Source organism: Salvelinus sp. IW2-2015, linkage group LG14 (assembly GCF_002910315.2).
Source record: "Salvelinus sp. IW2-2015 linkage group LG14, ASM291031v2, whole genome shotgun sequence".
Lineage (NCBI taxonomy): Eukaryota > Metazoa > Chordata > Actinopteri > Salmoniformes > Salmonidae > Salvelinus > Salvelinus sp. IW2-2015.
The window spans coordinates 1,203,883-1,218,571 of NC_036854.1; the positions used below are offsets into that span (position 1 = coordinate 1,203,883).

The window sequence follows — 14,689 nt, forward strand, 5'->3', positions numbered from 1 at the left end:
ATGATTGCAGTTTTAACTCTAATGGTCTCTCTACGTCAATCTAACTTCTAATGGTCTCTACTGGATCGTTCTAACTCTATGGTTTCTCTCTGGCCAAGTCCCTATCTCCTCACACTGGTCGCTCTGGCCAGTCATAACCATTCTCGATGGTCATGTCTGATCCAAGCCTGCGAAAACTCTATGGCTCTCAGGTCAGTTTAACTCTATGCGTCTCTCGCGTCAGTCTAATCTATGGTCTCTCTGGCCAGTCTAACTCTAGTTTGGTATCCCTCATGGTCCATTAACTCTATGGTCTCTCTGGTAGATAACTCAAGTCTAACTCTATGGTCTCTTGAAATCAGGCATAACTCCTATGTCCTCCTGGTCATCTAACTCTGATGTCAGTTTAAAACCTCTATCGGTCTCTCTGTCAGCTAACATCTATTGCCTCTGGCAGTCCTAACCTCTATGGTCACTCTGATCAGTCTAACTCTCATGATCAGTGAACTCTAATGTCATCTCTCCGCCAATCTAAAAAACCTCTTATGGTCCCTCTGGTCATCTAAACTCTATGGCTCTCTCTGGCCAGTTCTATCCTATGGTTCTCTCCTGGCCAGTCTAAGCTCTATGGTCTCTTACGCCAAGTCTAACTTCTAGTCAACTACTGAATCAGTCTAAACTCTATGATCAGGTTTAACTCTATGGCTCCTCGTCAACATAACTCCTATGAGTTCCTCTGGTCAGTCTAACCTAATGGTCTCCTGGCCAGCTCCATCTCTATGTCTCTCTGGCAGTCATACACTCTATGGTCAGGTTTAACTCCTATCGATCCTCCTGGCTCTGGTCAGTCTAACTCTATGGTCTCTCTGATCAGTCTAACTCTATGGTCTCTCTGGCCAGTCTAACTCTATGGTCAGTTTAACTCTATGGTCTCTCTGGCCAGTCTAACTCTATGGTCACTCTGATCAGTCTAACTCTATGGTCAGTTTAACTCTATGGTCTCTCTCGTCAATCTAACTCTATGGTCTCTCTGGTCAGCCTAACTCTATGGTCTCTCTGGCCAGTCTAACTCTATGGTCTCTCTGGCCAGTCTAACTCTATGGTTTCTCTGGTCAGTCTAAGTCTTCTTCTGCTGAGTGTTTTAATCTATAAAGGTGCTTCTCTCCCTCTCTGCCCCATCCATCTCTATTCAGTGTCTTGCTCTGTAACTACTCTCTCTAACTTCTGTACCTCTGCAAAACTAGTCCAGAGATAAAGCCAAACTAAAATCATTTTATTGCTGAATACTGAGGCTGATGTTTGTAATTTACGCGTAATATTATCTCCTCGGTATGTTGTATACATTGGTTGTTGCCTCCTCTCCCTTCTTTTCCTGGAGTAGATTGGACAAGGGGGGAGGGCAGAGCTTCCTCCCATCGATGGTCCGACAGACTCAGAACGTGGACCCATCCTCCCTGTACCCATGGGCATCCGACCTATCCTCAGCCGCTACCGCATAGAGGTGAGACAACACTCCATGACTAGGGAACAGCACTCAGAGAGGGTACTAAAAGTACAAGCTAGAGGAAAGAGAGAAAGTACCCCAAAGCTAGAAAGTGGAAGGTGGAGGACACAGGTCCAGGTGGTGGAGGTAAGGGGAGATCAAGGCAACCCTCAAATGGGGTGCTGTTCAAATGGTCTGATCCAGTCTGATATGTTGTGGTCCAGGTTCTGTTCTGGGGCCTGAGGGACCTGAAGAGGGTGAATTTGGCCCAGGTGGACAGACCCAGGGTGGACATAGAGTGTGCAGGGAGAGGAGTCCAGTCTGCTCTCATTCAGAACTACAAGAAGAACCCCAACTTCAGCACCCTCGTCAAGTGGTTTGAGGTGGTGAGTAGAACCTGGTCAAATCTTGATGGTCTTTCAGACAGTGAAAGACAGCAGATACTGTACATAAAGTTAGCAAAAATTAAATGTCCTCTCACTGCGTTTATTTTCAGCAAACTTAACATGTGTAAATATTTGTATGAACATAACAAGATTCAACAACTGAGACATAAACTGAACAAGTTCCACAGACTAACAGAAATTGAATAATGTGTCCCTGAACAAAGGGAGGGTCAAAATCAAAAGTAACAGTCAGTATCTGGTGTGGCCACCAGCTGCATTATGTACTGCAGTGCATCTCCTCCTCATCGACTGCATCAGATTTGCCAGTTCTTGCTGTGAGATGTTACCCCACTCTTCCACCAAGGCACCTGCAAGTTCCCGGACATATATGGTGAGAATGGCCCTAGCCCTCACCGTCCGATCCAACAGGTCCCAGACGTGCTCAATGGGATTGAGATCCGAGCTCTTCGCTGGCCATGGCAGAACACTGACATTCCTGTCTTGCAGGAAATCACGCACAGAACGAGCAGTATGGCTGGTGGCATTGTCATGCTGGAGGGTCATGTCAGGATGAGCCTGCAGGAAGGGTACCACATGAGGGAGGAGGATGTCTTCCCTGTAACGCACAGCGTTGAGATTGCCTTCAATGACAACAAGCTCAGTCCGATGATGCTGTGACACACCGCCCCAGACCATGACGGACCCTCCACCTCCAAATCGATCCCGTTCCAGAGTACAGGCCTCGGTGTAACGCTCATTCCTTCGACGATAAACTCGAATCCGACCATCACCTCTGGTGAGACAAAACCGCAACTCGTCAGTGAAGAGCACTTTTTGCCAGTCATGTCTGGTCCCATAGGCCCATAGGCGACGTTGTTGCCGGTGATGTCTGGTGAGGACCTGCCTTTCAACAGGCCTACAAGCCCTCAGTCCAGCCTCTCTCAACCTATTGCAGACAGTCCAAGCACTGATGGAAGGATTGTGTTTTCCTGGTGTAACTCGGGCAGTTGTTGTTGCCATCCTGTACCTGTCCCGCAYGTGTGTTGTTCAGATGTACCGATCTTGTGCAGGTGTTGTTACACTCTTTAGTTTCCTAATTATTCATAACTGTGACCTTAATTGCTTACCATCTGTAAGCTGTTAGTGTCTTAACGACCGTTCCACAGGTGCATGTTCCTTAATTGTTTATGGTTCATTGAACAAGCATGGGAAACAGTGTTTAAACCCTTTACAATGAAGATCTGTGAAGTTATTTGGATTTTTACGAATTATCTTTGAAAGACAGGGTCCTGAAAAAGGGACGTTTCTTTTTTTGCTGAGTGTATTGAATGGATTCAAGCTGGTTTAAAACTGACCTTAGATCTTGCATATAGGCCAGGGCAACTTCCTAACTCTCTATGCGACCCCTGACCTTTGCCCCCTGACCCCATCAGGACTTGCCAGAGAATGAGCTGCTTCACCCTCCTCTGAACGTCCGGGTGGTGGACTGCAGGGCGTTTGGCCGCTACACCCTGGTGGGTTCCCATGCCGTCACCAGCCTGCGACGCTTCATCTACAGCACCCCAGACAAGACACACAACAACTGGGCCAGCGCAGGTAGGCCTACTCACACCCTACTACTTTCTATTTCTATTACAAGAGATTACATTTTTGTATTGGTCTGGGGAATCCAAACCATGTATTTATACTATTTGAGTATATACATTTGTTGATATACTGTATAGTCTCAGAATCTAATCTTCCAAATTATTTTCAACAGTTTGTGATTTCCTCTCAGACTGAATCAGACCTGCGTGTGAATATGAATTTCCTACTGCTTTACTCACTTTGATGCTTCCTTGCTTTTTCCCACTCCTGCTCTCCTTCTCTCCCACTCTCTGTGCCAATCTGTATTCTCTCTCTCTCTCTCTTTCTCTCTCTCTCACTCTCTCGCTCCATCTCTCTCTCTCTTTCTCTCTCTCGCTCTCTCTTCTCTCTTTCTCTCACTCTGTCTTGCTCTTTCTCTCTCTCTTTCTCTTTCGCTTTCTCTTGCTTTCTCTTTCGCTCTCTCTCACTCTCTCTTTCTTTCTCTCTCTCTCTCACTCTTTCTTTCTTTTTCTCTCTCTCTCTCTCTTTATCTCTCTATTTCTCTCTCTATTTCTCTCTCTCTCGCTCTTTCTTTCTTTCTCTCTCTCTCACTCTCACTCTTTCTCTCTCTCTCTTTCTCTATCTCTCACTCTCTCTTTCTCTATCTATCTCTCACTCTCTCTCTCTCGCTTTCGCTTTCTCTATCTCTCTCGCTCTCGCTTTCTCTATCTCCATCTCTCTCTCTCGCTTTCTCTATCTCTCTCTCTCTCTCTCTTTCTTTCTCTCTCTTTCTCTTTCTCTCCATCTCTCTCTCTCTCGCTCTCTTCTCTCTCTCACTCGCTTCCTTCTCTGCCTCTTCCTTTTCTGACTCGTCACTTCACTCTCACTCACGCACTCTCTCTCTCTCTCTCTCTCTCTCTCTACTTCTCTCTCTCTCTCTCTCTCTCTCTCTCTCTCTCTCTCTCTCTGTCTCTCTCATTCCATTTCTTTGTTGTGTCCTGTTCCTCCTCGGTCACTCCCCTGACCCCTTTCAGCTAGACTGATGAATGGCTACATGGTCCTGACCAACGGGGGGTCCCAATCTCGCCCCTGCTCCCCTTACTCCCGCACCCCACCCCGCACCCTCTCTCGCCCCGCAGGTGATGTCACAGTCAACATGGATGCCGACCCCTCAGTCAGGAAGATGGACACGGTGGTCAAGTTAGACGCTGTAAGCTTTGACACGCGTGCCTCTGATGTTTATCACTTTTGATTTCATGTTTTTGGAATGAAAAGGACAGAAGTAGAGATGCCCTCAAGAACTGAAATTGAGGTTGATGGCTTTACCTCTGGTCCTGTGTGTGGTGTAAAATCTATTCATGTTTTGTTTAGATGTATCTATTTTGTGTGTAATTTGGTGTTGTTTTGTGTGACCCTCCCCCTGTAGACGTCTGATGCAGTTGTTAAAGTTGATGTGGTAAGTCCTGGTATGGGACTGTTCCCCAACGTTTGAAAGAGCTTCACAATGTGGACAGACATCAATGCACACCTGTAACATTTATCTACTATGCCAGTTAGCACGTAGTTTGATCAGACGCTCTCTCTTGTACCCTCAGAACGAGGAGAAGGAAGAAAAGAAGAGGAAGAAGAAGAAGAAGAAGAAGGGAGAGGTGGAGGAGGACGATGAGACAGACGAGAGCATGCTGGACTGGTGGTCCAAATATTTTGCTTCCATAGAGACACTGATGGAGGTGAGAGATTGATTCTGTTCAATTCTATTCTATTCTGTTCAATTCTATTCTATTCTGTTCAATTCTATTCTATTCTATTGCTTTATATTCCGTCTCGTAGGAATATGGTTATATTCTGGAAATAGAGTGTTTGAGTAGTTCCAATAAGACACCTGGAGTGTTCTAGAATAAAGTCACTTCCATGTGTGTCTTGTGGGGATAATCCTGAAGTGTAGTTGTGTTTCCCAGATCCTCAGGGCTCAGGAGGCAGCTCTAGCCGAGGCAGAGGAGAGGGAGGACCAGGAGATAGCAGCAGAGGGAGCAGGTAAACACTGCTGGTCCTGAGCGTCAAAACAGAGCATCTGTTGGCTAACATGTCTCTCAGAATGACAGGATTCTGGGCCAGCTCTGAATGGTGGATGAGAATGGGAGTAGTGTATGGGTTTGATGTGCGCTTTTTGAGATGAATGAGTTACAGGATCAGAGTGTCTATCGCTGCCTGCTTGCGGACTGGTGGAGAGGGCACCAGAGTAGAGTATTGCATGTGAAGGCATTGTATGCATTGCACATCCTCCTCACTCTCATCATTCATCCCTCCGACCCAATTACCCCTCATCCATCACCACCTAAATTGGAATGAAAATATGACCTCATATCATACCCATCAACCCCTCACACCAGCATGACCAACCCTGCCGTGCACTACCATGAAAGTTGGCTGATAAACTAAACCATTAAGGAATGCAACATTTGCTTATATGCTTATAAAGCAAATCAATCCCTTTATCCCTTAATCCCTGATATAACCATAAATGATTCCCTATCAAGCAAATAGTGTGGATACATCTAATACATCTATACATCTACTAATTACCACAAACTCAATTTTAAATCAAAGTCTAAAACTTTGAAAAAAGATAAATGTGTTTTTTTACCAAATTCCTATGAAGATATTCTCCCAGAATTGGAAAAAAAGAATAATGTGGGTCTTTACAAATACAGGTGATTACAAATACAAATAAATATAGGGTGTTGGGCCACCACAATCCACCAGAACACCTTCAATGCACCTTGGCATAGATTCTGTCTGAAACTCTATTGGAGAGATGTGACACCATTCTTCCAAGAGAAGTTCCATAATTGGTGTTTTGTTGATGGTGGTGGGAAACGCTGTCTAAGGCGCCACTCCAGAATCTCCCAGAAGTGTTCAATCGGGTTCAGATCTGGTGACTGAGACGGCCATGGCATATGTTTTCACGCTCATCTAACCATTCATCCTATGGGGGCATAGCCATAGAAGCAAAAATGATGGCCAAAATAATGGCCTGCCCAGCATTTTTATACATGACCTTAAGCATGATGGGATGTTAATTGCTTAATTCATTTTAATATACTTTGTACTTTGTATGTATTTACTCAAGTGTTTCCATTATTTTGGTAGTTACTTGTATTTTCCATTTTAATTACTCATGATGTAATGGATTTCAGTAGCCCTGGCAATGGATGGCCAGAGGGGTCAGATGTCAACTTTCATGTTGATTGACATCTGGGGTGTTGTGTCGTGTCCATCCATTCGTCCCTCTTCACCCCTCCCTCCCCACCTCACTCCCCTCCTCTTCCTCACCCCCACATCAGATATCAACCTGATGACCTCCCTGGTAAAGGCTTCAAGGGGAAGGAGAAGAGCCGAGACAAGACAGGAACAAGGAGAAGAAGAAGAGCCACCATGCAGGGAGGGGACAGAGAACACTCCAGCAAACCCAAAGTGGACGAGCTGCTGGTCAGTAGGACTAGAGATTCCACTGGACACACACACACACACACACACACCTTGTTGTCAGAGTGTGCTGATACCATTCCACGTGTGTGTGGTTGTGTGTGTGTGTGTGTGTGTGTGTGTGTGTGTGTGTGTGTGTGTGTGTGGTGTTGTGTGTGGTGTGTGTGGTGTGTGTGTGTGTGTGTGTGTGTGTGTGTGTGTGGTGTTTTTATTGTCCAGGTGTACAACAAGGAGCTGGAGGCAGAGTATGATAACTTTGAGACTGGCTCCACACCTTCAACCTGTACAAGAGGAAGGCAGGGGACGACGATGAAAGCGCCTGGATGACGACAGGATCGTGGGCAGATTCAAGGGCTCCATGTGCATGTACAAGTTGCCTCTGTCTGAGGAGATCACCCGGGAGGTGGGCTTTGACCCTAACATGGGCATGTTCAGAGCATTCCACACAATGACCTATCAACGTGCTCGTGCGCATCTTCGTGGTCAGGGTGAGTGACACCCTAACCCTAACCTCTAACCATAAACCAAATCTTTCCCAGGTTGTTGCTCTTAACTTCAGCGACCTAATCATGTATTCTCATTCAATCACTTGTAAAATAAGGGTTCACTAGATTGTAAGTAAAAACCTAACCATACCACAAACCAACACTGTATTCCAGGCCACAGACCTCCACCCTGCTGATGTCAATGGGAAAGCGGACCCCTATGTTGTCATCAAACTGGGCAAGTCAGAGCTGAGAGGATAAAGAGAACTATATCTCCAAACAGCTCAACCCTGTCTTTGGCAAGTGAGTGTGGATGGATACATTCGTTGCACATTGGTGCTGATTCAACAAGCCAACTCATATAGACATTGCAATCAGTGTACTGAAGCATTACTGTACTCTTGTAACTGGCATAGATGCATCGGGAGCGCAATCTATAAAAAGCTAACCACTTCTTATCTCAAATGATCCTTATCGCTCCATCTCTCCCTTTCTTGTCTTCCCCTCCCACTCCTATTCCTCCCTCCCTTCTCCCCCTTCTTCCCTCCCTCCACTCTCCACCTCCTCTCTCAGGGCGTTTGACATGGAGGCTACGTTCCCCATGGAGTCCATGTTGACAGTGTCAGTGTATGACTGGGATCTGGTGGGCACTGATGACCTCATCGGGAGACCAAGATCGACCTGGAGAACCGCTTTCAGCAAACACAGAGCTACCTGTGGCATCGCTAAGCGTACTCTGTGTGAGTTCTGTCTGTCCATGTCATTCTGTTCTACGGTCCGTTGTCTGTCTGTCTGTTAGTTTGTTCCTCTGTCTGTCTGTTAGTTAGTTAGTAAGTTCCTCTGTGTGTCGTCTGTCTGTCTGTCTGTTAGTTAGGAGTTAGAGTTAGTTAGTAAGTTCCTGTCTGTCTGTCTGTCTGTCTGTCTGTCTGTCTGTCTGTCTGTCTGTCTGTCTGTCTGTCTGTCTGTCTGTCTGTCTGTCTGTCTGTCTGGTCTCTCTGTTAGTAGTTAGTAAGTTCCTCTGGTGTGTCTGTCTGTCTGTCTGTCTGTTAGTTAGTTAGTTAGTTAGTTAGTAAGTTCTCTTGTCTGTCTGTCTGTCTTGTTAGTTAGTTAGTAGTTAGTAGTTGGTTAGTTAGTAAAGGTTCTCTGTCTGTCTGTCTGTCTGTCTGTCTGTCTGTCTGTCTGTTGGTCTGTCGTTCTGTCTGTCTGTCTGTCTGTCTGTCGGTCTGCGTCTGTCTGTCTGTCTGTCTGTCTGTTAGTTAGTTAGTTAGTGTAGTTCCTTGTCTGTCTGTCTGTCTGTCTGTCCTGTCTGTCTGTACTGTCTGTCTGTTTCTGTCGTCTGTCTGTTCTGTCTGTCTGTTGTTAGTTAGTTAAGTTCCGTCTGTCCTGTCTGTTGTTAGTTGTCTGTCTGTCTGTCTGTCTGTCTGTCTGTTGTCTGTCTGTCTGTCTGCTGTCTGTCTGTCTGTCTGTCTGTCCTGTCTTTGTAGCCCTGTTGTCTGTCTGTCTGTCTGTGTCTGTCTGTTCTGTCTGTCTGTCTGTCTGTCTGTCTGTCTGTCTGTCTGTCTGTCTGTCTGTCTGTCTGTCTGTCTGTCTGCTGTCTGTGTCTGTTAGTTAGGTTAGTAAGTTCCTCTGTCTGTCTGTCTGTCTGTCTGTCTGTCTGTCTGTCTGTCTGTCTGTCTGTCTGTCTGTCTGTCTGTCTGTCTGTCTGTCTGTCTGTCTGTCAGTTAGTTAGTTTGTTCCTCTGTCTGTCTGTTTCCCCCCCAAAATGTAAGAAAATAGAAAATAAAGTAAATATCGACAACATTCTGGTGTTGTTGTTTGTTCCTGGTAGACATGGTTACAACGTGTGGCGTGACCCCATGAAGCCAAGCCAGATCCTGGCCAAGCTGTGTAAGGAGGGCAAGCTGGACGGCCCCCACTACGGCCCTGGGGGCAGGGTCAAGGTCGCCAACCGCGTCTTCATGGGTACCACAGAGATCGAGGATGAGAATGGTATTTGACATACAGTATGATACATTTGTGCTGTTGAAAATATATTTATTAAGCTTTGCCTACATTTAGAGACCTGACATTTACTGTGTGTCTGTGTGTGCGCGTGTGTACGTGTGTATAGGTCTGAAGAAGCAGACAGACGAGCACCTGGCCCTGACGGTGCTGAAGCACTGGGAGGAGATCCCCAGGGTGGGCTGTAAACTCATCCCAGAACACGTCGAGACAAGACCCCTACTCAACCCTGACCACCCTGGCATTGAGCAGGTCGCACACACACACTCCTACTTATTATTAGTATAACGTTATTATAAGGGTTCATCTGGAACTAAGAGTTTAATACATTTTGATCACTTTTGAGTTAATTGATAATATAGTGCCTTATGAGGGTAAAATAATTAATAATATTGGATGATGAAGCTGTTATGAGCTGTTATAACCTGTTATGACCTCTGTTTAACCCCACAGGGGCGGATTGAGATGTGGGTAGACATGTTCCCCATGGACATGCCAGCACCTGGGCCCGCCATCGACATATCACCACGTAAACCAAAGAAGTATGTCATGTCTGGGGCCGGCGGAAGTGTCAGAGTCCAGTCAGTGTACACTCTTAGAAAAAAGGGTTCTCAAAGGGTTCTTAGGCTGTTCCCATATGAGAACCCTTTTTGGTTCCAGGTAGAACCCGTTTGGGTTCCAGGTAGAACCCTCTGTGAAAAGAGTTCTACCTGGAACCAAAAAGGGTTCTTCAAAGGGTTCTCCTATGGGGACAGCCGAATAACCCTTTTAGGTTCTAGATAGCACCTTTTTAGTGTAGGTACAGCATTGGAGTCTGGTGGGAGGAGCTATAGGAGGACGGGCTCATTGTAATGGCTGGGATGGAATCAATGGAACGGTATCAAACACATCAAACAAATAGAAACCACATGTTTGACTCCATTCCATTAATACCATTCCAGTGAGCCCATCATCCTATAGCTCCTCCCACCAGCTACCTCTGAGGTACAGTATATGTTACACATTACCAGATAGATCAAGGCACAACCTAAACATTTCCTAAAGGTTTGATTGACGTTTTGCTTCTTATTTATGATCCTATATGAAGTGCTGTAGATATGAGTCTCAAAGCAGAAGGATGTAGTTTTCCTACTTATATCCCTTCCAGGTTTTCTGTGGTAAATGTTGTATCTCATTAGAGTAGATTGGTTATCTAGTGGTTTTCTGTGGTAAATGTTGTATCTCATTAGAGTAGGTTGGTTATCTAGTGGTTTTCTGTGGTAAGTGTTGCAGTCTGCATTAGAGTAAGGGTTGGTTATCTAGTGGTTTTTCTGTGGTATGTTGTATCCCATTAGAGTAGGTTGGTTATCTAGTGGTTTTCTGTGGTAAGTGTTGCATCTCATTAGAGTAGGTTGGTTATCTAGTGGCTTTCTGTGGTAAGTGTTGTATCCATTAGAAGTAGGGTTGGTTATCTACTGTGGTTTTCTGTGGTAAGTGTTTGCATCTCATTAGAGTAGGGTTGGTTATCTAGTGTTTGTCTGTGGTATTGTTGTATCTCATTAGAGTAGGTTGGTTATCTAGTGGTTTTCTGTGGTAAGTTGTATCTCATTAGAGTAAATTGGTTATCTAGTGGTTTTTCTGTGGTAAGTTGTTGTATCTCATTAGAGTAGGTTGGTTTATCTAGTGGTTTTCTCTGTTGGTAAGTGTTGTATCTCATTAGAGGTAGGTTGGTTATCTAGTGGTTTTCTGTGGTAAGTGTTGTATCTCATTAGAGTAATGGGTTATCTAGTGGTTTTCTGTGGTAAGTGTTGCATCTCATTAGAGTAGGTTGGTTATATCTAGTGGTTTTCTGTGGTAAGTGTTGTAATCTCATTAGAGTAGATTGGTTATCTAGTGGTTTTCTGTGGTAAGTGTTGTATCTCATTAGAGTAGGTTTGTTATCTAGTGGTTTTCTGTGGTAAGTGTTGTATCTCATTAGAGTAGGTTGGTTATTAGTGGTTTTCCTGTGGTAAGTGTTGTATCTCATTAGAGTAGTGTTGGTTATCTAGTGGTTTTCTGTGGTAGTGTTGTATCTCATTAGAGTAGGTTGGTTATCTAGTGGTTTTCTGTGGTAAAGTGTTGTTCTTCATTAGAGTAGGTTTGTTATCTAGTGGTTTTCTTGTGGTAAGTGTTGTATCTCATTAGAGTAGGTATGTTATCTAGTGGTTTTCTGTGGTAAGTGTTGTAATCTCATTAGAGTAGGATTGGTTATCATAGTGGTTTCTGTGGTAAGTGTTGTATCTCATTAGAGTAAATTGGTTAATCTAGTGGTTTTCTGTGGTAAGTGTGTGCATCTCATTAGAGTAGGTTGGTTATCTAGTGGTTTTTCTTGTGGTAGTGTTGTATCTTCATTAGAGTAGATTGGTTATCTAGTGGTTTTCTGTGGTAAGTGTTGTAATCTCATTAGAGAGGTTTGTTATCTAGTGGTTTTCTGTGGTAAGTGTTGTATCTCATTAGAGTAGGTTGGTTATCTAGTGGTTTTCTGTGGTAAGTGTTGTATATCTCATTAGAGTAGGTTGGTTATCTAGTGGTTTTCTGTGGTAAGTGTTGTATCTCATTAGAGTAGGTTGGTTATCTAGTGGTTTTCTGTGGTAAAGTGGTTGTTATCTCATTAGAGTAGGTTGGTTATCTAGTGGTTTTCTGTGGTAAGTGTTGTATCTCATTAGAGTAGGTTGGTTATCTAGTGGTTTTCTGTGGTAAGTGTTGTATCTCATTAGAGTAGGTTGGTTATCTAGTGGTTTTGTTGTAAGTGTTGTATCTCATTAGAATAGGTTGGTTATCTACTGGTTTTCTGTGGTAAGTGTTGCATCTCATTAAGATAGGTTGGTTATCTAGTGGTTTTCTGTGGTAATTGTTGTATCTCATTAGAGTAGGTTGGTTATCTAGTGGTTTTCTGTGGTAAGTGTTGTATCTCATTAGAGTAATTGGTTATCTAGTGGTTTTCTGTGGCTAAGTGTTGTATCTCCATTAGAGTAGGTTGGTTATCTAGTGGTTTTCTGTGGTAAGTGTTGTATTCATTAGAGTAGGTTGGTTATCTAGTGGTTTCTTGTGGTAAGTGTTGTATCTCATTAGAGTAAATTGGTTATCTAGTGGTTTTCTGTGGTAAGTGTTGCATCTCATTAGAGTAGGTTGGTTATCTAGTTGGTTTTCTGTGGTAAGTTTGTATCTCATTAGAGTAATTGGTTATCTAGTGGTTTTCTGTGGTAAGTGTTGTATCTCATTAGAGTAGGTTTGTTATCTAGTGGTTTTCTGTGGTAAGTGTTGTATCTCATTAGAGTAGGTTGGTTTATCTAGTGGTTTTCTGTGGTAAGTGTTGTATCTCATTAGAGTAGGTTGGTTATCTAGTGGTTTTCTGTGGTAAGTGTTGTATCTCATTAGAGTAGAGTTGGTTATCTAGTGGTTTTCTGTGGTAAGTGTTGGTATCTCATTAGAGTAGGTTGGTTATCTAGTGGGTTTTCTGTGGTAAGTGTTGTATCTCATTAGAGTAGGTTTGTTTATCTAGTGGTTTTCTGTGGTAAGTGTTGTATCTCATTAGAGTAGGTTGGTTATCTAGTGGTTTTCTGTGGTAAGTGTTGTATCTCTAATTAGAGTAGGTTGGTTATCTAGTGGTTTTCTGTGGTAAGTGTTGTAATCTCATTAGAGTAGGTTGGTTTATCTAGCACTAGACCTGGCCTGGTACATGTCTCACCATAGGAGTGTACAGCCACCTTCCAGGGCCAATTAAGCACTAGACAACAACAGTCCAACTGTGTGTGTTCCTTCCTCCCATTCACCAGATATGAGCTCAGGGTGATTATATGGAATACAGACGAAGTAATACTGGAGGACGATGATTACTTCACTGGGGAAAAGTCCAGTGACATATTTGTCAGGGGGTAGGTACCACAGAGGGCTGCGGCGTTATGACCCGATAGCCCCGTGGGTGTGACGAAGTGGCGTGCTTTCCGCGTTTTTTTTGGCGTTAATCATTGTTTTTTTGTTTTGTTTTTTGGTTTCTCACGTTTTCACGTGTGTTGCGTGTTGGTTTGTGTCTCTTGTTTGTCGTCCTCATCTCTCTCTCTCTCTCGCCTCTCTCTCTCCTGTGTGTCGATGCTGTGCTGTTGTCCAGCTTGGAACTGCGTGTTATTATTTGGAACACTGATGACGTAGTTCTAGAGGACGATGCTTTCATGACAGGAGAAAAGATGTCTGACATTTATGTCAGGGGGTAAAACAAACGTTTAAATCGCATGGCTCGTACAAACCCCTCCCCCCTTCCTTACCCGCCCCTCCCTCAGCTAACCAATCCGCACGCAGCTCCCCTGCTCAAGACCCAACACTTCTCCCTTAGCCCTCCTATCAGCACGCAGTAAACTACGCCTACAGACAGAGGAAGCCAATCAGGACCATACCATTTAAACAGCAAATAGGTCAACGTGTCAACAAATTACATTAGGGCTAGGCCATCCACTAATCTGAAATTCACTAATCATTATTGAATTAACCAGATAATGGATTGAAAACTGTTTGCAATAAGTTCTGTGAATGACACATTTAGAAGATAAAAGATTCTGTCAGTTCTCATGCACATTAAATTGGATATAAGCTAGGATAACTCAATAACAGTATTCCATTTTGACTTGCCAATTGCTAATCATCCTTACTGTCATTAGTTTAACTGGTATGGTCCTGCATTCCTACAACAGTTGTAGATTGTCTTGGGCAGGGGTTAAAACTACTCGGGATTCCAGGAAGCCTCATGCATGGCAGCATTAGCAAAAAAGGCTTGCATGGGAAATGGAATGGATTCCATATTGTTTTTGCAATTGTATTGTCATTTGCTGGCACTTATTAATGATGCTGTTGAGAGTATATCAATACTAATGGACATTCAAATTCGTAGAAAAGTTTTTGGCCGAGGCTCCTCCCCTCCTGCTTCTCAAATGTGACCACCTTCAGGTTTTCAATTCAGTCCAACAGAAAATGTGTTGAAATTCCAGTTGAAGAATTTAAAACTGACATAAATTTTCAAAGATACATTTTCAATTCATGAAATTGGAATTTTGCTTTCCTTTCTGAATTTAAATGGAATTGAACCCTCCTCACCAACCACTGGCCACTTGGCACCACTGCAGGGAATAAAGTCAGTCTGCCACCCCACACTGTGCCGATACTGCAGGGAATAAAGTCAGTCTGCCACCCCACACTGTGCTGATACTGCAGGGAATAAAGTCAGTCTGCCACCCCACACTGTGCTGATACTGCAGGGAATAAAGTCAGTCTGCCACCCCACACTGTGCTGATAC

The 14,689-nt window shown here is 44.0% G+C and overlaps 1 protein-coding gene across 1 annotated transcript in view; it reads left to right on the top strand.

Annotated features, from left to right (window-relative positions):
- The window catches only part of LOC111973302 (otoferlin-like), a 164,327-nt gene that overhangs the window by 138,229 nt on the left and 11,409 nt on the right, over window positions 1-14,689 (top strand). Inside the window, 20 exon segments of the mRNA XM_070446450.1 lie at window positions 1,361-1,480; window positions 1,687-1,848; window positions 3,282-3,444; window positions 4,449-4,624; window positions 4,841-4,870; window positions 5,010-5,144; window positions 5,373-5,448; window positions 6,788-6,903; window positions 7,120-7,156; window positions 7,159-7,215; window positions 7,218-7,331; window positions 7,334-7,348; window positions 7,351-7,388; window positions 7,560-7,640; window positions 7,642-7,688; window positions 7,959-8,123; window positions 9,214-9,374; window positions 9,496-9,638; window positions 9,840-9,928; window positions 13,181-13,279. Of these exon segments, the coding sequence (XP_070302551.1) occupies window positions 1,361-1,480; window positions 1,687-1,848; window positions 3,282-3,444; window positions 4,449-4,624; window positions 4,841-4,870; window positions 5,010-5,144; window positions 5,373-5,448; window positions 6,788-6,903; window positions 7,120-7,156; window positions 7,159-7,215; window positions 7,218-7,331; window positions 7,334-7,348; window positions 7,351-7,388; window positions 7,560-7,640; window positions 7,642-7,688; window positions 7,959-8,123; window positions 9,214-9,374; window positions 9,496-9,638; window positions 9,840-9,928; window positions 13,181-13,279 (2,024 nt within the window).